Source organism: Mustelus asterias, chromosome 16, assembly GCF_964213995.1.
Source record: "Mustelus asterias chromosome 16, sMusAst1.hap1.1, whole genome shotgun sequence".
In the NCBI taxonomy this organism is placed as follows: domain Eukaryota; kingdom Metazoa; phylum Chordata; class Chondrichthyes; order Carcharhiniformes; family Triakidae; genus Mustelus; species Mustelus asterias.
In genome coordinates this window covers 62,388,670-62,412,964 of record NC_135816.1, presented here as the reverse complement: position 1 = coordinate 62,412,964, position 24,295 = coordinate 62,388,670, and the positions used below count along the sequence as shown (strand labels likewise).

General features: G+C 39.9%; 1 protein-coding gene across 1 annotated transcript in view; it reads left to right on the top strand.

Moving 5' to 3' along the window:
* The first annotated feature begins 3,680 nt into the window (after window positions 1-3,680).
* LOC144505210 (zinc finger matrin-type protein 4-like) overlaps window positions 3,681-24,295 on the top strand; it is a 30,775-nt gene continuing 10,160 nt past the window's right edge. Inside the window, exons 1-6 of the mRNA XM_078231194.1 lie at window positions 3,681-3,825; window positions 11,785-11,888; window positions 12,611-12,700; window positions 14,756-14,915; window positions 17,202-17,414; window positions 22,453-22,552. Coding sequence (XP_078087320.1) covers window positions 3,741-3,825; window positions 11,785-11,888; window positions 12,611-12,700; window positions 14,756-14,915; window positions 17,202-17,414; window positions 22,453-22,552 — 752 coding nt within the window. The 5' untranslated portion in view covers window positions 3,681-3,740. The remainder of the gene's footprint in view (window positions 3,826-11,784; window positions 11,889-12,610; window positions 12,701-14,755; window positions 14,916-17,201; window positions 17,415-22,452; window positions 22,553-24,295) is intronic.

Below are 24,295 nucleotides of genomic sequence, written 5' to 3'. Positions count from 1 at the left end.
ATGTGCCTCTGTTTTGCTAATTAATTATAAAGAGAGATTTAAGTCTATAAGAGCAATATTGCTTGATTGGAACTCATAGTGGTAGGTTAGCAGTTAAGAATTGTATCTTGCCATGTTTGATTTGATTTATTATTGTCACATGTATTGGAATATAGTGAAAAGTATGGTTTCTTATGCGCTATACAGACAAAAACCATACTGTTCATAAAGTACATAGGGGAGAAGGAAAGGCGGGGGTGCAGAAAATAGTGCTGCAGTTACAGATAGGGTGACGAGAAAGATCAGCGTAATATATAATAGATCCATTCAGAAGCCTGATGGCAGGCAAGAAGCATTTTCAGACTTTTGTATGTTTTTCCTGATGGAAGAAGCTGAAAGGGAGTATGTCCAGGGTATGTGGGGTCCTTGATTATGTTGGCTACTTTTCCGAGGCAGCAGGAAGTGTAGATGGAGTCAATGGATGTGAGGTTGATTTGCGTTATTGCCTGGGCTACATTCATAACCCTTTGTAGTTTCTTGCGGTCTTGGTCAGAGCAGCAGACATACCAAGCTGTGATACATCCAGAAAGGAAGCTTTCTATCATGCATCTGTAAAAATTGATGAGAGTCGTATCGCACATGCCAAATTTCCTCCTGAGAAAGTAGAGGTGTTGGTGGGCTTTCTTAAGTATAGCATCAGTGTGGTGGGACCAGGACAGACTGTTGGTCATCTGAACACCTTGAAACTACATCTCTCAACCATTTCCATTTCATCACTGTTGATGTAGACATGGGATGTCCTCCACTGTGTTTCTTGAAGTCAGTGACTATCTCCTTCATTTTACTGACATTGAGGGAGAGATTGTCATCAAACTATTTCTCTATCTCTTTCCTGTACTCTGTCTTGTCATTGTTTGAGATCTGACCCACTATGATGGTGTCATCTGTAAACTTGAAAATGGAGTTGGAGCGGAATTTGGACACGCAGTCATAAGTGTATAAGGAGTAGTAAGGGGCTGAATACACAGCCTTGCAGGGCACCGGTATCGAGGATAATCATGGATGAAGCATGGAAAAGTAGCCAACATAATCAAGGACCCCTCACAACCCAGACATACTCCCTTTCAGCTTCTTCTGTCAGGAAAAATGTACAAAAGTCTGAGAACACTTCTTCCCTGCTGCCATCAGACTTTTGAATGGACCTATTATATATTACGCTGATCTTTCTCGTCACCCTATCTGTAACTGCAACACTATTTTCTGCACCTCCGCCTTTCCTGATTGTGGTCTGTGGTCTAGGAAGTCTAGGATCTAGTTGCAGAGGCAGGAGCCGAGCCCGAGGCCACGGAGTTTGGAGATGAATTTTGTTGGGATAGTGGTATTGAAGACTGAGCTGTAGTCAGTAAATAGGAGTCTGACATAAGTGTCCTTGATATCCAGGTATTCCAGGGTTGAGAGTAGGGCCAGGAAGATGGCGTCTGCTGTGGACTTGTTGTGGTGACAGGCGGACTGTAGTGGATCCAGGCAATCTGGGAGACTGGAGTTGATGCGTGCCATGATTAACCTTGTTTAAGTATTGTTTAATTGTTAAAAATTAAGTCAATTCAGTTGTTATAATTAAACTGTGTTGTTAAATGAAGCTTGTTTTGATAAAAGCTTCCCATTGTGTCAGGAGAATTATGTCTGGAGTGAAAATCATATTCTCTCACTAATGCCAAAATAGAAAGTTGTTGATGTTTAAGAACATAAGAACTAGGAGCAGGAGTAGGCCATCTGGCCCCTTGAGTCTGCTCCGCCATTCAATAAGATCATTGCTGATTTTTTCATGGACTCAGCTCCACTTACCCGCCCACTCACCATGACCCTTTGTTCCTTTACTGTTCAAAAATTTAGCTATCCTTGCCTTAAATACATTCAATGAGGTAGCCTCAACTGCTTCACTGGGCAGGGAATTCCACAGATTCACAACCCTTTGTGTGAAGTTCCCCCTCAACTCAGTCCTAAATCTGCTCCCCCTTATTTTGAGGCCATACCCCCTAGTTCTAGTTTCATCCGCCAGTGAAGCACTAGTGGTGTGCCTGCTTCTTTCTTATCTATTCCCTTCATAATCTTATATGTTTCTGTAAGATCTCCCCTCATTCTTCAGAATTCCAATGAGTATAGCCCCAGTCTACTCAGTCTCTCCTCATAAGCCAACCCTCTCAACTCTGGAATCAACCAAGTGAATATCCTCTGTACTCTCTCCAGTGCCAGTATATTATTTCTCAAGTAAGGAGACCAAAACTGTACACAGTAGTCCAGGTGTGGCCTCACCAGCACCTTATACAACTGCAACATAACCTTGCTATTTTTAAACTCCATTCCTCTAGCAATGAAGGACAAAATTCCATTTGCCTTCTTAATTACCTGCTGCACCTGCAAACCAACTCCTTGTGATTCTTGCACAAGGACACCCAGATCCCTCTACACAGCAGCATGCTGCAATTTTTTACCATTTAAATAATAGTCCATTTTGCTGTCATTCCTACCAAAATGGATGACCTCACATTTACCAACATTGTACTCCATCTGCCATACCCTCGCCCACTCACTTAGACTATCTATATCCCTTTGTAGACTTTCAGCATCCTCTGCACACTTTGCTCTGCCACTCATCTTAGTGTCATCTGCGAATTTTGACACACTACACTTGGTCCCCAACTCCAAATCATCTATGTAAATCGTAAACAATTGCGTCCCAACACTGATCCCTGAGGCACACCATCAGTCACTGATCGCCAACCAGAAAAACACCCATTTACCCCCACTCTTTGCTTTAGTCTGGCTTCATAATATACCTTGGAGTTTCTGATCTGGTACCCTAACACAAGGAAATGGCAGAAATGCTAAATAAATGTTTTGAATCAGTCTTCACTGTGGACACATTGCAACATCCCTAAGATATCAGACAGGCTGATTTCAGCTAACATGGTAGAACTTACAAAAATCCCAATCACAAGGAATAGAGTATTAGAGAAACTCAAGGGGACTAAAGATAGGCAAGTTGTCAGGACCTGATAAACTGCACACTAGGGTTTTAATAGAAGTGGCTGCAGAGATAGCGGACCCATTGGTTGAAATTTGTCATAAATTCCAGAAGGGTACCAGAGGTTTGGAAAACAGTCAATGTAACTCCCTTGTTGACAAAGGGAGAAAGTCAGAAGGCCGAGAACTGTCAGTCAGTTAGTTTAACATCTATTATTGGTAAGATGCTGGAGTCAATCAGAGATGAAATAATTAATCATTTACGAAAGCTGAATATAATCAATCCTAGTCAACATGGGCGTACCAAAGGTAAAATTTGCTCCAATTCTCTGAGGATGTAACAGGGAGAGTAGACAGAGGGGAACCTGTAGATGTGATGTAGTTTTACAAAAGACAGTGGGTGGTGAAACTCTGGAATTCTCTACCCCAAAGGGTGCTGGAGGTATCATATTTCTGCTTTGTGCAATGGAACAGTTCCTCCGCAGGTTTTGGAACATTTGCCCTCTTTTTAGGTCAAACCAAGTTTTGGAACATTTGCTCACCTGGGCGGCTCGAGCCACCGTCACGTTGCCGGCGCGGCCCGCTTCCATGGCAACTCCCACCCCACCAACCTGACGTCGCGGCCACGAAGCTTCTGGAAGCGGAGGGCGAGATCTGGCGCCGTCCGAGTATGTTCGCGCGAGATCTCCGAGCTCTCTCTCGCAGTGAGCGTGGGGCTCGGAGTCGGACTGGCAGCAATGGCGGCGGAGCGACCCATACCTCAGCTGATGGAAAGCTTCAAACCAGCCGGCGCCGGCGACAGCTCCACCGGCAACGGGGCTGGTAAGCGCTGCCTGAGCGCATCCACGACTGAATGCAGTTGCACGGTGGGGGTGGCTGCTCCGATCAGTGATGGGGAGGGTCGGGCATTTGGGTTTCTTGAGACGGTGGGGAGGGGGAGGGGGAGGTAACGACGAAGCTCATTCCCCGCCCCCACCCGTGTCTCGGCTTCGAGCTCCCGCTTTAGGCCCTTACCTCGCAGTGATCGAGATGTGCGAGGTGGTGCATCAGCACCTGACTTCATGTTGGAAACCTCCCCTCCTCATCATCGCCATGCAGAGATTTTTGTGGGGGGAAGGGGCGGGAATTGAATTAAAACTCCCCCTCCCCGTGCTCGGCATCCAGCAGCAGCTCCCCGTAAAACCACAGGACTGAGGTTCTTGGAAACGATCAGTAACATCTGTGGGCATTTCATTCAGGTCAATGGTTTGGGGGGTGGATTAACATTTATAAATCAGGATAGAACCAGGGAATTATAAAATGCTGGAAAACACTCCTGTAGGTCAGGCAGCGTTTATTTGTGCACTGAAAATAAATGAGATAACGTTTCAGGTCGGTGGCCTTCCCGTCAGTACTGTATCAAGATGTTAACTCTTATCTCCATGGTGTTCCTTGACCTGGATGTTTCCAGTATTTACAAAAGCAAAATAATGCAAATGCTGGCAGTCTCAAATAAAAACAGCAAATGTTGGGAATACTCAGCAGGTCTGGAGAGACACCAGATTGATGACCCTCCCATCAGAACTGAGAAAGAATGCTGCCCCTTAAGATTGGGGTTGAGCTTCACTGGGCCAGGAGCAGGCCACGGGTTAGTGGGAACAAGATGGGAATTGAAATGAAAAGCAACAGGAAGCTTGTGGACTAATTGGAGGTGTTCCACAAAGCAGTCAACAATCTGTGTTTGAGGGGACCACACTGAGCAGCAACATACTAAATGAAAACTATAAATAAATTGCTAATTCATTTGGAAGGTGTATTTGGGGCTTTGCGTAGTGGAAAGAGAGGAGGTAAAATGGCATATGTTGCATATTCATAGGTGCTGTCGGAGAGGATGGGTGTAATAGAGGAGTGAACTAGAGTGTTGTGGAGAGAACAATCCCTTTGGTATTAAAAGGGCACAGTAAGAAGTCTGATGAAGGAACAGTGCTCCGAAAGCTCATGATTCCAAATAAACCTGTTGGACTTTAACCTGGTGTTGTGAGACTTCTTACTGTGCCCACCCCAGTCCAATACTGGCATCTCCACATTGTGTTAAAAGGGGAGATGTTTGATGACAGCATCACGATGGAGATGGCAGAAGTGGTGGAGGATGATTCATTGAATACAGAGGCTAGTGGGGTGGAAGGCAAGAACAAGGGCATTTCAATCATGGTTCTGAGAAGGAGGGCAAGGGCCAGAGCAGAAGTGTGTGCCAGTATTTTCTGGATTCAGATCTTAGTAGCTGCAGCATGTTTTTGTATTCAGGAAGAAAGGTGAGAGAAGAGGAGGGAAGACCAAACAGTAAGATTTATGATATGTGAGATAGAAGTCATTAAATGACAAAAGGAATGGAGGCACCAGGTAAAAGTGGGTGGAAATAGGGCAAGTAAACAAAAATGGGTTGAAAGAAGGTGGAAATAGCAACAAAAGAACCATTACCTGAAATCTGAAAAGTTCAGTGCAGTGGTTATGATCTGAAGCTGTTTAAATAAATGTTGTGTCTGGAAACTCTTGAGGTGACTAGTGAGGCGCTGTTCCCTGAGCTTCCACTGAACTCCGTTACAACAATGTAGGTTGTAGGACCATTAATTAAAATGGTAAGTGACTGGAAGTTGAGATTCACACTTGTGGACTGAAACAAGATCATAGAATACCTACAGTGCAGAAGGAGGCCATTTGGTCCATTGAGCCTACACTGACAGCAATCCCACCTAGGCCCAGTCCCCGTAACCCACATATTTCCCCACTAATCCTACTGACAGTAAGGAACAATTTAGCATAGCCAGTCAACCTAACCCTCACATTTTTGGACTGAGAGGGGAACCTGGAGCACCCAGAAGAAATCCACGCAGACACAGGGAGAATGTGCAAGCTCCACACACAGTCACCCAAGCCGGGAATCAAACCTGGTCCCTGGCGCAGTGAGGCAACAGTGCTAACCACTGTGCCAGAAAGATGTTCAGAAGGGTGTCTCAATAGGAACTTGTATAACTTGTTTCTTTCCAGTCCTACTTTGGCACCCTCCTTTACAAAATGAGCAACTACTTCTATTTCTTGTGCTTTTAATATAGTAAAAGATCACAAGGTGCTTTACAGGTACATTGTGAATCACAGAGTCACTCCCTGTTAACCCTAACAGCACCATACGGACTGCAACACTTCATCGCCACCTTCTCGAGAGTAATTAGGTATTGGCATTAAATTGTGACCTAGCCAGTGATGCGCACATCCTGTAAATGAAGTTTTTTAAATGACCAAAAGTTTGGTCAAAGAGGTGGTGTTAAGGCAAAAAAGAGAGGTGAAGAGATTTAGGGAGGGAATTCCAGAGTATCAACACTTGTCAGTTGAAGCAAAGACCACCAATGGTGGAGTAATTAAAATCAGGGATGCACAAGAGGCCAGAATTGGAGGAGTGAAGATATGCCTGAAGGTTGTAGAGCCTGATGAGATTACAGCAATAGGGAATGGCAAGACCATGGAGGAATAAAACAAGGATGAAAATTTTAAAATTGAGGTGTTGCTTAACACCACTGTACAATGATGATGAATGAATGTGACTTTGTATTTAGGACACGGCAGCAGAGGTTTGGATAAAGTCAAGTTTACGGAGGTTAGAATGTAAGAGGCTGGCCATGAGTGTGTTGGAATAATCAGGTCTAAATGTAACAACGGTGTGATCCTGGAGGGGGGTGACTCCAGGGGTAACGTGGAAGCAGGAAGACGAGCCATTGCCGGTGATACTGAGTGCAGCCCCACTCAGCTGGATGATGGTGGTGAGGCATTGGGGGAGGATGTTTGGTCAATCGTACAGGTAGGTTGTGAAGGATGAAAAGAGGCTAGTTTGCATTTGTCACAGGCTTGTAGGATGTTATTTGCACTATGGTAAGAGCTGCTTCAATATTTTGACTAAGACAGATACCTGAGTGGGGATTCAAACATGAAATTCAGGAAATGATGGGAGGTGATAACAGATTTGTGAAATTTGGAGAGACAAGGGAGGGTTGGAGATGGTGCACGAGGATTGTGGGATCGGGATTGATTATTTGCAGGGAGGGGTTTTGATTGCAAATATGAAAATGATGACAGTACAGGGGGGACCAGGGAATCAAAAGGTAGAGGAAAGGGTGTGGTTGAATAGACTGGTAGCTAAACATCATTTGGTAGTACAGAACTTGAGGATTACTAGGGTATGTAGGCTATACATCCCAGTGACTGGCGGATCATGTCAAACAGCATGTCCCACCTGCTGATCACTGGACAAGGCACAGACCGTACCAAACCAGCCTGTGCTTGCAAACCGCAAAACAGTGTGTCCAACATTAGATGTGATTCCACGACTGGACATTTGCTAAACAATCCTCAGTGTGCTAAGAATTATGCTGGCAACCAATTTACGATTGTCAGCTGGGCTCACAGTATGGTGCATTTGCATGTACTGGAAGCTACATGTATTAATGCATTAGGCCCTGTTCTTTGCAGACTGAAAGAACATGTACGTACATTGCATGTGTTCCAGCTTAAAAAGTGACCACCATTTGCTGGTTTATTCCCCAGAGCAGGTCATGTTGCCTGGGTTAAATTTCAAACAATGTTTAGCAGTTACTGTCAGTCACCATCAACTGGTGCGTTCCTCATGGCAACGCCTCTACCAATCAGAGTTCACTTGCCAACTAGTTGGCATTCTTTTCTCATGTGGTATAAATTGTTGATTTCCCCTTATACTGGTATTCTCGCGAAGTGTCCTGAGTGCAAAACCAAATGCTTCAACAAGTCTTTTTTTTCCCAGCCATACTTAAGATTGGTAGCTGTAGAAATGTGGTGAATGGAGAGTAAAGGTTAGGCAAATGGAATTTTGAGGATGCAATTGTAAGTGAATTGGGAGATTTTTCAGGGACAACACTAAAGGAGAAACGTGATTCTACACATTTCAGACTGAAAAAAATTAAACAACTTCAGATTGTAATTATTCACATTTATTTGGGTAGGGTAGATGGTAAGAAACCTTTTCCCTTACTAAAGGGGTCAATAACCAGGGAGCATAGATTTAAGGTAAGGGATAGGAGATTTAGAGGGGATTTGAGGAAAATCATTTTTGCTCAGAGGGTGGCAGGAATTGAACTCTGTCTGAAAGAGTGGTGGAGGCAGGAACCCTCAGAGCATTTAAAAAACATTTAGATGAACACTTAAGGCTTTAGTACACAAGGCTATGGACCATGTGCTGGAAAATGGGATTAGAATAGATAAGTATTTGATAGCTGGCATAGACACGATAGGCCAAAGGGCTCTTTCTGTGCTGTAGAACTCTCTGACTTGTAGTGGTTCTGCTGATGTCATATATAGTTCCCCGAGACCTATCTTTTTACTTCAATTAATTTTCCTTTTGCATTTCACCTTCATTCTTTTCGTCATTTAAAAATTCCCGCCTTCCATCCTATCACTTTTGTCTTTCATACCCTCCTCTATAACCCGACTTTGCTTGTCCATTCCTTGACTCTGTACTTGCTTACACCTTTTAAAATCTGTAACGTCTAGTCATGATGAAATAGCCCTAAAACGTTAACACTGTTTTTCTCTTTGCAGATGCTATGTAACTTGCTTTCCTGTTAGAGACCTTTTTTTGTTTGATAGATTAATTCACTTACGCACTGCAGGAAAATGTAGGCAGTTTTGTTTCTTAAATTCATATAATGGGGTAGGGGGAGGCAGGTCTGTAGTTGGGGAAACGTCGCAGGACAGAACTTTCCTGATCAGCTTGAGACAGATCATGCTTTAAGGCAAGTGATTTAGCATGGTGTAACATTGTGACCAAACCTGTGAATTTTTACACATGCTGAAAGTAGGGTGATTTACTCCATGAGTACAGCAATTTTGCAAACCATTGTGAAAACAATAGTCACAGCAATTTTTTTTATATTAAAGAAAATAGAGATAGGCTAAATGTACAGGATACGACATAGAATCAACAAAAATCAACATCAAAGGCGAAAAAACACTTAAATTGCACTTTAAAACTTGTGAACTGTGGCCACCTTGGTATTGCACAGGAGTTTAAAGTCTACTGTTTCGTCTGTTGAAAACTTGTCAGATACATAATACTGGTTTATGTAAACAGTGAGAAGCGTCGCTTATAATATGATTCTTCCAGTCTGCACAGTAAGTTGCCATGTATCTGACTAATCCAAAAAGAAATATGATTCTTTGAGGACTCAGTAGATAAATGCCATTGGCCACTTTGGTAAGGGACCAGAAAGTACTGCAACCTGTAGAACTGAAGCAAAGGCTATCATCTTGTGGAGGGGAACATTTGTGCATTTGCTGTCTTCCTCCAGTAACTCTGGACTAAAGGTCAAAAGCATACAGTTTTGGTCCTTTACCTAAAAAAGTATATAGTAACATTGGAGATAATCCAAAAGAGATTCACCAGGCCAATTCCTGGGATGGAAGGGTTATCCTATAAAGAGACTAAATAGTCTGTGTCTGTATTCCGTGGAATTTCGAAGAGTGAGTGGTGACCTTATTTAAACACACAAGATACTGAGGGGGCTTGAAAGGATAAATTGTAAGATGTTTTCACTAGTGGGAGAGTCTTGAACAAGGGGACATGGCTAAAAGATAAAGGGCCGGTCATTTCAAACGGAGGTGTGTAGAAATTTCATCTCAGAGGGTGGTGAATCTCTGGAATTATCTACCTCTAAGGAGGCTGGATCATTAGATGTATTTAAAGTGGAGGTGGATAAATATTTCATAGTTCGGGGGATAGGGCTTTGAGGAAATGGCACAGAAAAGGATGTGAGGCCAGTATAAATCAGCCACAATTGTATTGAATGGTGGGGCAGGCTTGAAGACCTAATGACCTACTCTTTCTTTTATTTCTTGTGTTCTTGTGAAAGAAGAAAAAATGATACAATACAGTGGGGTTTGGGTGTCCTTGTACATGAATCACAAAAAATTAGCATGCAGACACAAGTAATTAGGAAAACAAATGGAATGTTAGCCTTTATTGCAAGAGAGTTAGAGTATATAAGGAGGAAAGTTGCTACAAATGTTAAAGGGCTTTGGTGAAACTGCACGGAGAATATTATGTACAGTTTAGGAGAGATATACTTGCATTGGAAGCAGTTCAGAGAAGATTTACTATACTGGTTACCGGGATGAAGAGGTTGCATTGTAAAAAAGTTGAGTAGGCTGTGCCTCTACTCAGGAATTTTGAAGAATGAGAGGTGGTCGTATCGAAAGATGTGAGATTTTGAAGGGGGGTTGCTGAGGAGATGTTTGCCCTCAGAGAAGGGCAGAAAGTAGTTGAGCAGGAATCCTGACTTTATAATGCACAGTGGTCAATTTCATGAGTTGAACAGAAAATTCCAGCAACAGATTGTAAAAATCTTTCTTCTGTCAGCCGTGTCACCGTAAACAAGGTCTTATTTTGGAGATTAGTAACTAAGATTTTAATTTTAGATATTAATCTTGCATATAGATTGGACTGGTAAGAATTATCTGGGGATTTCAATGTTGAAATGTCAACACCTATAATTTCCTGTAAAGCCACTACTTACTGCTCTAATTGGAATTGCAATGTGCATAATTCCACCAATTTGTAACACCTTTCTTCTTAGCGCTCAACAGCTGCACAGAACCTCCCAATTCCTTTCTGCAAACACTGACCCTATACTCCTGACACCTAAAATTATTTTGTTCTTTAGCTGTTATTTTGCAGTACAGTCGTGTTCCATTTATGAAACGTACCTGATTCACTTTCATTTGTTTCCCCACCTCTCCAGCCTAAGGTATAATCCTATCCACTCTTTTTCCACTGCCCCTCGCATCATAGCTGAAAATGCTTTAGCAATCTACTTACATTTTCTGGCTGAAGCTTTGAGCCTGATCTCACTTCTCCGAAACCTGCTTTTCCTAACTCTTACTACCTGCTACGTTTGAATATTTTCATCCAAAGGCTGACTTCTGTGCAGACCATGCTTACGGAAATGATGAGCAATTTAATTTCATTGTTAGTGTATTTTGAGATCTGAGGTGCAGTGTTGTGTTTGATTCAGGCCTCCTTCCATGGTATTTTATATTTAGTAACATGTCTTAATTTACATAATTGTGAAATTTGGTTGGATTTTCTGTGGTTTGATTTTTTTTTAACATTCTTTGTATTTTCTTTTACAATTTTATTGCCTATTACAAGCAAAGAACAAAACAATGTTGTTAGTCTGAAGATTACAAACATGACCTGTACTACTTGCTTGACAGGAAACTATTGCCTTATAAGTAACAGGGATTTAGCATCCAAATACTATAGATATTTAATAGTTTGTTTCATAATTCAGAGCATTTAACTACCAACGTAATGACTTACAAGTATAAAAAAAATACAATAGGCACAGATTGGACTGATTTTGAACAATATCAATCTTACGCTATTTCTTTAGTCTCTTCATTTTGAAAATGAGCATGAGTTGGAGTGCTCTAAACGTTCAATTTTATCCTAGTGTTGTCCTCTCACTAATGTAAAAGAAGATAATTGAGGTATTACCTCAATATATAGAGTCTTACAGATGGGAATTAAAGTGCTAAATTTATTTTAAAATAGTAAAAAAGTATGTTGTGCTTGATTTACAGAATATAGGTAACCATTGGAAGTTTATGTTTCTAAGGATGTCTATACCCACCAGGGAAAATAGTGAAATCTAATGGCCTCGTTTAAAGAAGACAATTACTGCAAGATGTCAGAATCTCTATTCTTTTGGTTTGCCTTTACAGTACAAAAGATCATCGAAGGAAATAGTGAGCTCTTCACGGACACTCACTGCAAAGTGTGTAACGCTGTGCTGATTTCAGAGTCCCAGAGACTAGCACATTACCAGGTAATGAAGTGGCAAGACCCTGTGTCAACATGAGTTTGACTCTTTGCTATCTCTGGTGTGATTAGTGCATGCTGAGTGTGAATACCAGGTGCAGGATTTAAAAATCATAGACACTCCTTATTATTGAGTAACAACACTGCCTGGTGTAGCGCTGAGGCATTCAGGACTACAAAAATCTCAGGTTCAATCTGTGCTGACTATTGTGTTCCTCCTTCCTCTTCCATTTTAATTATTTGGTAAGTAGTTACTAGAAGAATTAGCCAAGTTGATGCAACCTTCCTTAGGAATAAAAATGTGCATTTGAGACAGTGATGATTGAGACAAATGCTAGAATTTACCAGGTAGAGATTATGGGCCTCTAATTTGAAAATTAATATTGATGTGTCAATGCATGATGACAATTGGGTTATAGCAAAATGTTAAAATATCCCTAAAACTTTCTAAAGATAGAATTAATAAACAGGGAGGTATGAGATCTTTTTGCTTGAATTGGTATAAAAGAATATAAACTTAGTTGTAGCCATGTAATTGTAGTGAACCATGAAGATTATGTCTCTCAGCTTCTGCTTTGAAAGCATTTTTACTTTGGGCAATAACTAAAGATTTTTATACAAACAATTTTTTCCACTATTTCATTATTTATAGTGGATTGATAGTTGAGAGTTGTGGGTAATCTTTGATCTCAAGATGTCAAATTACTGAAGTCCTGCTATGGTCCACAGAGCAAGAAACATGCTAATAAAGTACGTCGCTATGAGGAGCTCCATCAAGATGGTGAACCAGTCGCCAAAATAATAAAAAAGGATTCCACTGTAAGTTTCTATTAATCACAGAATGTTAGAGCACAGAAGGAGGCCATTTGACCATGATGCATGTATTGGCCCTTTGCACCATCTTTTTTGCCTTGACAAAGTGTAATGCCTTGAATTGAACATAATACTCCCGATGGGGGTCTAACTAGGGGATCTTCACAATAACTTCATTGCAGTGTTAATGGAAGTCTGTTTGTGACACTAATAAATAAACTAAAACCAACTAGTTACAAAGGTTTAGCATAACTTCCTTGCTTTTCTATTCAGTACCTCTATAAAGCGAGAGATCTCTAATGCTCTTTTAATTGCCTTTGCATCTTGTTCTTCCACTTTTCAAAGATTTGTGTATGTGCACCCCAGATTTTCCAGTTTTGAGGCAGTCTACTCCAGCTCTATGACCCCAATTTCAGACACAGTTTTCTGATGCTCATATTTTGCTTGGGAAGAATTACACTTCCTTTCCTTCAGGAGCTTAGCCTATTCTTCATAGGCAGCATTTTCCACGTAAATAGGATTCTGCGCGTGCAATTTTGTACACGATGGCATGTTTTTTACCGGGAGCTTCTGAACTCTCTGTTTGTGTCGGTCATGGTAGCGTGGAGAACTGCCTATCTTCACATTGGTATGACTGATTCTGGGCATTCGATCACTCTGAAGTAAAAATAACCAGCAGCAACAACCCTAAATGTGCTTTCCCACTGCTCAGGAATCCAACTGTCTGACTCGGCTAGTTGACCACCTTTGCTCTCCAGCTCTTCCCATTCCTCTTTTCTGTCTGCACACTTCTCTGTATTTTAACTTATTTTCCTGTTGGTATTGCTTCCTGACCTCTACTTGCTAGGTTTATGCAACAATGGCACTCCGCTGGTACCACTTTGGTATCAAAGGAGGATTGGAGATTGTGGCCAGAGCCTCTGCAGTGTTCTTCGTTCCCCTCCTTGGCATACCAGAATGTATGACTTGGTGATTGGATGATTGTTCTACTTGGAGCACTACCGGTCTTTTCAGTACCTCCGCCTTATTTAAATACAATTCTTCTACTGCCTCGTTTACTATGACATTGGTGACTTTCTCTTTAATGAAGACAAAAGAATTCATTTAATACCTTATCTACACCCACTGCCTCACAAAGATGTCCTTTTGGTTCTCAATCGGTCCCTTTCATTTAACCACCCTTATTGTATGTTTGTAAAATACTTCTTTGTGTTCCCATTTATGTTACTCACCAATCTATCTCGTACATTCTTTTTGCCCCCTTATGTCCTTTTTCAGTTCTTCTATTTTTTATAATGAGCTTTGTTCCCTGTAGAATTATGAACCAGATATTTATCAAATACCTCCTTAATCTATATATTCTTGATTATGCAAGAAGCTCCAGCTTTAGATTTACCTTTCTTTCTTCCCCATCAAAATATGTCGTTTGTACCTGAATTATCTTCTCTTTGAAGGACTCCCAACTTTTATAAAGACTATACTCAGGGATATACATACAAATCATGTATCTTTATATACACTGAGTAGATACAAATTATGAACTAGTTGAGACTCGGTGCCTTTTGTATATAAAAACGTTTTTTATTCAGCTATTTCTACTTGCCTGTAAATTCCCAATTTCTCAAAATTCCTGTTTGCAGTCTGTTTAGAAAAGCAAAGTTTTTATCAAACTGAATATTCTTTTCTTTAACATAAAGCAGATTAATGGTAGTTAAGTCAATCAGCTGTAAATAAGTCCCTTACTAGGGGTTAATTACTGAATCTAGAAGTTGACTGACCTGTTGTAATTGGTGTGTTTGCTGAAGGGTATAGCCCTCTAACATAACATCTTGACAAATGTGGCACAGCAGTTACAGGCAATTGATCTCAACTGCTCCATCTATCTACAATGTATATAAATGTCTCATGTTTTGTGTGTCTGTGCTTAAATATAAAATAAATAAATCTGTTTATATGTAAATGTATGTATTTACCTGTTTGTCAAATTAAGCCAATTCTGATCAAGGTCAAACTCAGATGTGATTTATTTAACGCAATCAGAATTTTCGAACTTTTTAACAGGACAGTAGCAATGGAGAAGTGGATCGGAATAAGTTTTGTCCACTGTGTAATATGACCTTTACATCACCAGTAGTTGCCCAGTCGCATTATCAGGGGAAAAACCATGCAAAAACTCTGAAACTGAAGCAGAAACAAGAAGAAACTACCCCAGCATCCTCTGGTAAGTGATCTTAATATATTGTAAATGTTAGATAGTTAAGATTGTGTGCATAATTTCTACATATCTAGTTAAATTAGCTGGTATTTAGCAATCTGTCTTGTTGCATTTATCAGAGTTGTCAAATGACTGCTGGAACTTTCCACAGATGTAGTGGCAAATGCTAAGAAAATGTGTAGAACTGTTTCAGGGTTACGTTTAATCATGTTCTTATGAACCTCAAAATATGACATTGCTGCACCCTTCGAAATTAGGAACTGCATTCTGCCCTTACTCTTGTGAATGTCAATGTTCGCAAGGGAAATTCTCTCTTATTAAAAGTTTTGTATAACTGTAAACGTTACAGCAGAATGAAAAAATATAAATTGACTGAACAGCAAAGAGAGAGTACAAAAAGAGACTGGTAGTTAATCTAAATGTTTTATATAGTCATAGAAATAGTAAAAGGTTAGCAAGAGTAGGGCTGGGGCTAATTAGGGACCAAAAAAGTGATCATGGAATCAGAGGGCATGGCTGAGGTAATAAATTAATATTCTGCCTCTGCCTTTACCAAAGAAGAAGATGCATTCAAAATCATAATGAAATGGGAGGTAACTAAATTGCTGGATGTGCTAAAACTTGATAAGGTATCGGGGTGGAGAAAGAAATGTTTACCAGAATGCCTGGAGAAGCACCTGAGTTTTCAAACTGTGCTCATGGATGACTAATGTCCAATTGATCCACTTGCTTTATCACATCTGAAGGATGTCATCTCTGACAACTCAGCACTTTCTCAGTATTGTCCTCAGGTAGCATTTGAACCTCCAATTTGTTGCTCTGATGTGAAAATGCAGCAAACGAGCCATTCTGAGACATTGCCCTGTGCTTGGGGAGGTGGAGATACTAAAGATAAATTATAGTATCCCTACAATGCAGAAGGAGGCCGTTTGGCCCATTGAACCTGCACTGACAGCAATCCCACCCAGGCCCTATCCCTGTAACCCCATGTGTTTACTGTGCCAACCCCTCTAACTAAGGGGCAATTTAGCATAGCCAATCAACCGAGCTCGCGCATCTTTGGAGTGTTGGAGGAAACCCATGCAGATACATGGATTTCCACACTCTGGAATTCCCTGCCCAGTGAAGCAGCTGAGGCTACCTCATTGAATGTTTTTAGGGCAAAGATAGATAAATTTTTGAATGGTAAAGGAATTAAGGGTTATGGTGAGCGGGCGGATACGTGGAGCTGAGTCCACGAAAAGATCAGTCATGATCTTATTGAATGGCGGAGCAGGCTCGAGGGACCAGGTGGCCTACTCCTGCTCCTAGTTCTTATGTTCTTATGGACATGAGGAGAACGTGCAAACTCCACACAGATAGTTACCCAAGATTGAAATTGAACCCAGGTCCCTGGCGCTGTAAGGCAGCAGTGCTACAATGAGGTTATATTTTTCTAAATTAGCTGTTGGTAAAAATTGTTTTCTCTTTGTTAGTTGCATTCAAACTGACTCAATTTGTTTCATGGTAGAAGATGGACATTTTTTTGGGGTCTTGTAAACTAAAATTTTAAAGAAGTTTTATTTATTATTGTCATAAGTAGACTTACATTAACAGTGAGGTTACTGTGAAAAACTGGCACTAATTCCATAAACTCTGGCTCTGGGTGGGTCTGATGGGGAGTGGAACCAGGTAGGAATATGAATGAGGAAGAACAGGACTTAGAAAATGAAACAGTGCAGCCATCCTGAAGAAAACAGAGCAATATATAGGTGTGTTTAGTAGTTTCCCTTTTACACATGATGGAAGGAACTTGTGAACTTTCTGCTGTTTGAATAGAGACCAGAAGAAAATATGTGCGCTTAGTAAAGATAGGTTGCATTTACAAACTTGGCTATCTTTAAATTGAAAGAATCAACATTTTTGAAATGATATCATGTAAGCTGAAGCTTTTATTTATTTAGATTGTTTATCTTGTCAATATTTGAAATTGTTTGTTAGTGGTATTTTAGTTGCAAAAATAAACGTTACAGACAACAGTTGGTTTGGTTCTTCATTACTCTGTATTTCGAAACTTTAAAACTATCAGTAGGAAAACTTTACAGAATAGTTCTGATATAGTAACTCCTGTTGAAGATCTTTGCCCTTGTTGTTCTAAGGATTTTGACGTGCACAGCAATAAATGATTGTTATAATAAGCTCTTTAATTTACAGCTGCCTGAATGGAAGCCAATTTGCTTTTAACATAAAGATAAATTTTACTTTCTCTAGATCAGTTTCAGTATTAGTATCTTGGATTTTTTGTTGTTGCAGCTACCCCTAAGGCAAAGAAAGAAATTGCCCCAACTTCTGCTGTGCAGTCCAATGTTGAACCTGGGAGCGGTGACCCGGACAAGTACTGTAGCCTGTGTCAAGCTTTTTTTAACCATCCTGCTATTGCCAAACAACACTATGTGGGCAAAAGACACAAGAAACGTGAGACAAAAGCAAAGTTGTTGGAACAACTGGGACAAGCTGGTAATAACTGTGAGTATACAACCTGTAGAAGCTAATACACTGTATACCACATGTGAATAGGAAAGGGATTTAATATTGGTAATACACTGCTGGTTTCAGCATCTGCTAAAATAAAATTTACATTGCTGTTAGAAGCCCTATTGTTAGGATTCGGGAAAGAGTTTGCATCCAAAATATCAGTCCAACATTTTTTTTTTCAGATTCTGACAAAGCTGCTGTGTATTTCTGCCATTTTCTATTTTTATTTCAGATTATTAGCATTTGTGAGTTATTTTAATTTCTGGGTTAAATGTGGTAATTCTATACCCCAAGAGTTGATCTTATGAATAAAGACAAAACCTGCTCATTGAAACCAGCTGAGCAAACTATAAAACATCTCAAAAAACTTATTACTTTTGTAAAATATGTGTTTCAATGTTCACATTTGAACTGCAGTATTCAACTTCGGAAAGCATAATTATCATTTTTGTGCACAAAATATAATGTGAAACAAGAAAAATGCTCTTGGATTTGAGCAAACATATGGAATGCAGTAATTTGTAGTTCTGTTTTCTGTGGGGTATATTAAAAAATAAATGCATTATCAAGCCGCAATTAAAAGAGTAATGCAATTAATTGAAACGTTGGTAAGATGTCACTTGCTTTATATTGACAATGTTTGTAAAGGGAAAATCGCCATTTATTTCACGTCAAAGCTGATGGATCTTGCATTATTGTATATTTATGTATTATCCAAGAATAAACTCAATCAAAATCCCCAGTTCAACTTATTTTTTTCATGAAATGCAGTTAAAATGAACTATTTGTGCTATTCATACAGGAGTCATCTGGTCAGTTATGACCTTGCACTACCTATATTGAAAACCAGTATCATCCAACTTGCCTTGTGTCCATTGCAGTCTGTTGCTTTGGAAATGTTTTCTGCTTTTTTGAAACAAATTGTTGCATCTAAGAAGGGAACAGCATTTTTCTATTTGAAAATAGGGCAACTTCTAATGACTACTGTTAGTTTATCACCATGCCGTTGCCATTCACACATGGCTGAAATATCTGACAAATCCAGAAAACAAATTGGACTTGTTCCGTGACTTGTACTTTTGTGTGCAACTTTCACTGTTCTAGACATCAACTCTGATGTTCTTGCTGGCGTCTGGTTCATAGGTGATGTGTACCTTTCCCAGTTGATCATTTGTGAAACTAGACAGTGAATGTTGATGTGCTGATTTCCATGAAGGACATAATAGCTCAGGCCTACACTGTCTGTTTGAATTTCCACTAGGAATTAGTGTAATTATTGTGGCTTATTTTTGATGCTTGTGCATGTATGCACACTACTCCCAAAGACAGAGCTGACATCAACTAATATTGACTGAACGTGGAATATTAGTGCTCTGCAAGGTCACTGTCTTGATCCTGCTGAACAAAACTGGGCGGCACGGTAGCACAGTGGTTAGCACTGCTGCTTCACAGCTCCAGGGACCTGGGTTCGATTTCTGGCTCGGGTCACTGTCTGTGTGGAGTTTGCACATTCTCCCCACAGTCCAAAGATGTGCAGGTTAGGTTGATTGGCCATGCTAAAATTGTTCCTTAGTGTCCTGAGATGTGTAGGTTAGAGGGAGTAGCGGGTAAAATATGTAGGGATATGGGGGTAGGGCCTGGGTGGGATTGTGGTCGGTGCAGACCCGATGGGCCGAATGGCCTCTTCTTGCACTGTAGGGTTTCTGTGATTTCTATGTATAGTCGTGCATGATTCAGTTTCCTGTTTCGTTGCCTGTGGTGAGATGCTAGCTAGCTTTGTATTGATATTGTAGCATGCCAATGAGGTACACTTACCAAGCTGTTTTCTCCCCAACTGCAAAGTTCAATTTTTCCTGACGGAAAATGTCTCCTTTCGCAAGTATTTAAATTTCAGATGCCTAAATTACAGTTGCTTGCTTGAATTATGAATGGATTTCAAAAGATTTTACATTATCTCAAAGCTCTGAGTTCAAACATGAGCTTAAAACACATGTGGTTCAGAATTTAAACAGTGCTATTTCAATCATGGAGAGTAAAAATAGCAAAACCGTCAACTCATTTTCTCATTCATGGAACTGATTCGGACCTCTATCCCCTGTTCATCACTCTTTTATTGTTGCCTTTTTGTATTTTTTTTGCTATCTAAGTCTACCTTATGGAAAGCCAGTTTAGCACTTTGAGCCCAGGTGCTATTTATATTACTGGTGGCTTGGGAACCTTTGGTGCTCAATGCGAATGCAGAATTTAGTCAAATGATTTGATATGGAAATATAAGTGACAGGACGAAAACTTGGAGATGAATTTTCACGAAGGAAAAGGTATTTTCTTAAGCTCCTGACAACACATGCAGACCTCTGTTTTTTGCTTGGCAGCTGCATCCGGAAACATGAACTGGTGAGTGGTACTAAGTCCCAGGTTAATATTTTGGCTCTATGGTAAAACCATAGTTGAGGTTGAATCACTGGCCTCTTGTGCCTTTTTATGGGTGAGAACTTGCTGTTGAAGTCTGCTGTGGCAAAAAGAAGTCCTTTTGTGTGCGACTTCCCTATATTCTTTTAAAAATGGAAGTCTGTTATGGGGTCTGTGTAAGACTATATTTGCACAGGCCACTCTTCTGAATTAGCTTTGTTGGTGTCTCCACTGACTTCTGAATCTTAAGTGCTACACTTTAACAGGTTGCCAATGTGCTTGGTATTCCTGCAGTATACATGGCAGAAAACACATCAGTTATCAGGGTGAAAGAATTCCACACCGGACGTAGGAATCAACGGCCCATCTCCATCAGGTTAACATAAAATGTCGGGCTCACTATAAGTAGCTAAAGCTGTGCATTAACTGTAAAGTTGGCAAGATGGAAAATATGCTCCATCTAAAGAAAATATTGATCTGTCTGCTGCCCGCCCCACCCCCAGTATTAACACTCATTAAAATAATTAGGCTGTTATATAACTTCATTACTGAAGTAGGTAAAGATTTAATAGTGCCCCATAACTGAAGCAAGAAAATAAACAAACTAGTTTGCCTTGAACTGTAAAAGAGAAGAACTGCAAATGCTGGAAATATGAACTAAAAACAGAAAATTATGGAAATGCACAGCAGGTTTTGCAGTGTGTGTAAAAGAAAATGCAGGCAAGTTTTTTTTCTGGTGCAAATCATTGGAAGTCTGCAAGGTAAATGAGAATTTTGTTGTGGTTGGAAAAAAGTTGAGGGAAGTGGGTCAACAGATAAAACCATTACAAAAAAGGAGTTAGTGTATTAATTATCTGCAAACTATAACAACATAGAAATTAAAACATGGAAATGGACCATTCCGACTAGTTCAGGTTAATGATGCTCCTTTAGAAACAGTACAAGGGTATTAAGGAATATGGAACCAAGGTGGACAAGTGGAGTTGAGATACAGCTCAGCCATAATTCAACTGAATAATGGAACAGACTGAAGGGGTTGAATAGCCTCTTTTCATTCTTGCATTGTTTTAGAAAATTGTCCAGATCCATTCTAGAAATTAATTACCTTTATGACTTGAGCTGCTCTTGAAGTTTCTGTGAAAATTGAATTCTCCCGCTATAACTACATTGATTCTGTTGCATGTTTCCCTGACCTCTACACTTGTGTTTCCCAACCCCACTACATCATCACTATCAGGAGGCCTATAGACAATTCCTACTGGAGATCTTTGCAAGCTTCTACTGCCTGATTGCTTTTGCTGGTATCCTGGAATGCTGGTACATTCTATCAATGTAATTGAGGTTTTTCCATATAGCTAATTTCCCAGTTTTCCTCTCCCCATAAGATCCTATAGCCTGGAGTATATAGTTCCAATTATGTTTGCTATTTATCAAATTTGAACCTTAGTGGTTTTAGCATATGGTGTCGCTGGTTTAATAATTCAGGAACCCAAGTAAAGATCTGAGGGCATGAATTCAAATCCCACCATGGCAGTGGGAAATTTAAGTTCAATTAATTAAATAAATATGATTTTTTTTTTAAAGCTAGTAATGGTGCCCATGCAACTATCATGTTATCATAAAAACCCATCTGGGTGGTCATTACTTCATTTAAGGAAGGAAATCTGCAAATGTTCTGTTCTTGCTCAGTTTGGCCCACATGTGACTCCAGGCCTACAACAATGTAGTTGGCTCAGAAATGGACTAGCAAACCACTCAGTTGTATCTCAGGGGCAATTTGGGCAGACAGTAAATGCTGGCATTGCCAGAACTGGCCATATCCTGTGAATGAACAACAAGATTCCCAGTACTCATCCATTCTGAAATCTTATAAAAGTAAAGGTTTAGATTTAGCCTCTTGTTTTGGACCACTCAATCACTTGCAAGTTTGTTTTATCTATTCTGTCCAATCCTATTTTAAATGGCTCTGCTGATGCAAATAGTCCCAAATTTAAAAATCATCTTTTGCATTTATATTTCCTTATACCAGATGTCATCTTTTGGAATCTGCCACACCTTTTGTATTGCCGTAGCATCCTTAATGTGAAGCCCAAAACTGCATACAGTTCTCTAATTGTGGTTTAGAAAGGCTTTTTGTTAACATCATTAAGAGAAGGTTATTAGATGGCATGAAAATTTAATTCCCTCCCTCTGACTGGTTTATCTATCGATCTTTTCTTTCCACCTTGTTTTTTTTCTAATCGTACTGAAATGCATGCATTTTGGGGACACAGTTTGGATTCAGGGTCTGCACCCAAAACTTAACAGCCTATCCTTTTCTCTTTATAGATGCAGACTGATCTGTGTGTAATGAATACATTCGACCACAACTTTGGACTGTTTCTTGCCTCTAAATCCTGTGTTGTTTTTTTTAAAAAAGCAGTTTTATCATGCTATAAAGCGTGGGTAAAAACCATTACATGATGAAATTGGAAAGGATTAGGAAAGAAAACTGAATAGCAAAGCAAGTAGCAAGTGTCCTTGAAATTTCAACTTGGATAAATGTACTCTTATAGGCAGGTAATTGCATTATTCAACAGTTGTTTATAATGGCAGGTAACTAAATTATAATCTTTCACAGCTGCTGCTGCTAAAGGCTACCCCTGTAACACCTGTAACATTGTTCTGAACTCAATAGAACAGTATCAGGCACACATCCAGGGAACCAAACACCAGAACCAGTAAGTACACCTACCTATTTTTTTAACAATCTACATAGGGCAGACAAAAATAACAAATACATAGCTTGATTTGAGTCAGGGTGAGTCCATCTGATCTGCTGGCATTATCTTTACTTGGGATGCAGAAAGCCATTTTGATAATCAGTGATATGGAATATGCACATTTAAATCTGAATGATACATCTTTTGCATTTGAGTCCCACCTTGGTGAAATGACTATGGGAAGAAAACTGGAACGGCTTCTTTTGTTCAGTTGTATCCATTGTGGTCAAAGTGGAGTTACAACGGTTTTTGGGAAGTCCTTTCTCGTTGAGAATTCCTTAATGACTTGTATAGCTTGTATTGAAAGAACCATGTATTTGTGAAAATAATCCAAATTGTAGGCTTAAACTAGAAGATTATACTGGTGGGATACTTCACATATCAGAATGATTGCAGAATACAGTAGACCATGTAAAATTGATCCGCTAACCAGTAGCTCTGATTCACACCATTGCTTGAGGCCCAAACTATTATGGTGTACTCGTATCATAAATATTCTGCTTGCTGAAAAATTACGAAGCAGATCTGTTAGTTGTGTTGAATGGGCAGCATGTTCCACTGCTTTAGGGCAGGCAAGTGCTGCATTGACTCAGATCGTTGGCAGAAAGTGTTTTAGTTCAAGTTCCAGACAGAGTATTCAAACATTGGTCACACCTCCCTCCAATGCTGCATTTAATCTTTGGATGTGGCTATACTCAGAGTTAAATGTAATTCCACTTCAGAGAATATTAGGAATCAGCGACATGGACAAGGAATTGGAATATCATAACCAGATTGAGATGAGGTGGTTTTATAAAAGTATTAGTGAACCATAGCATGTTTGCCGTATTGAGGCGAAGCAGGTCATTTCTTATACTCTGGGTGTAGCGTCAATCACGAAGCATTAGTGAAACCTGCGACAGTTTGAGTCCTTGACAATCTTATCTGTTTTCACCCAAATGACTTGATACCACATGCTACTTAATAAGGTGTTTCTATCAATGAAAGGGGGAATGATTGACAAGGGGGAAAGTGCCCTTTTATATTGCCTTGAGAAACATTTTTTGAATTGAACTGCTGATTTAGCACTTTGGTGAATACTAACAAGAATTTGTTCTTTTATGGTAATCCATCCCCATGCAACAGTGATTTGGATAAACAGATGACAAACCAGTTCAGTAGCTTTGTTACTGTGTCTCAATTTGTGTAGAAATCTTGGGACCACAGAGTTTCTTGTGTTTATTTAGGCACCTTGCAAATTCATCTACCAGATTACAAGAAAAACTGAGACTTTTTTGATAGGTGGATCTGAACAAATAATAGAAAATATACCAGTATTTGGATGTGCTTGTGACTAGGTCCATGCCAGCTTTGAGATGGTCAACCACTCTTCCTTCATTGCCTGATCCTTTCCTTTCTTGGGAAGTGATTGCCATGGATCTCCCATTCAAAGCAAAATTTCTGTAACTTTGGAAGTAGAATGTTAACTGTTGAGTAAATAAAAATAATTTTGTTCACAGACTATTTTAGGTGTGTAAGCCCTTTCATCAGAGTTACAGAGTGAAATTAGTTGATAGTGGTGTGGTCTGCACAGAGTGCATTGCAAACCGTGTAAAAGTTGAAAATTTGGTAATTAAATACATTGACTAAGTAAATAAAACAAAGTTATATAGGGGTGATAGTGAAGGTGGTGTCCACAATTTCAGTATGTGGAAACTGGAG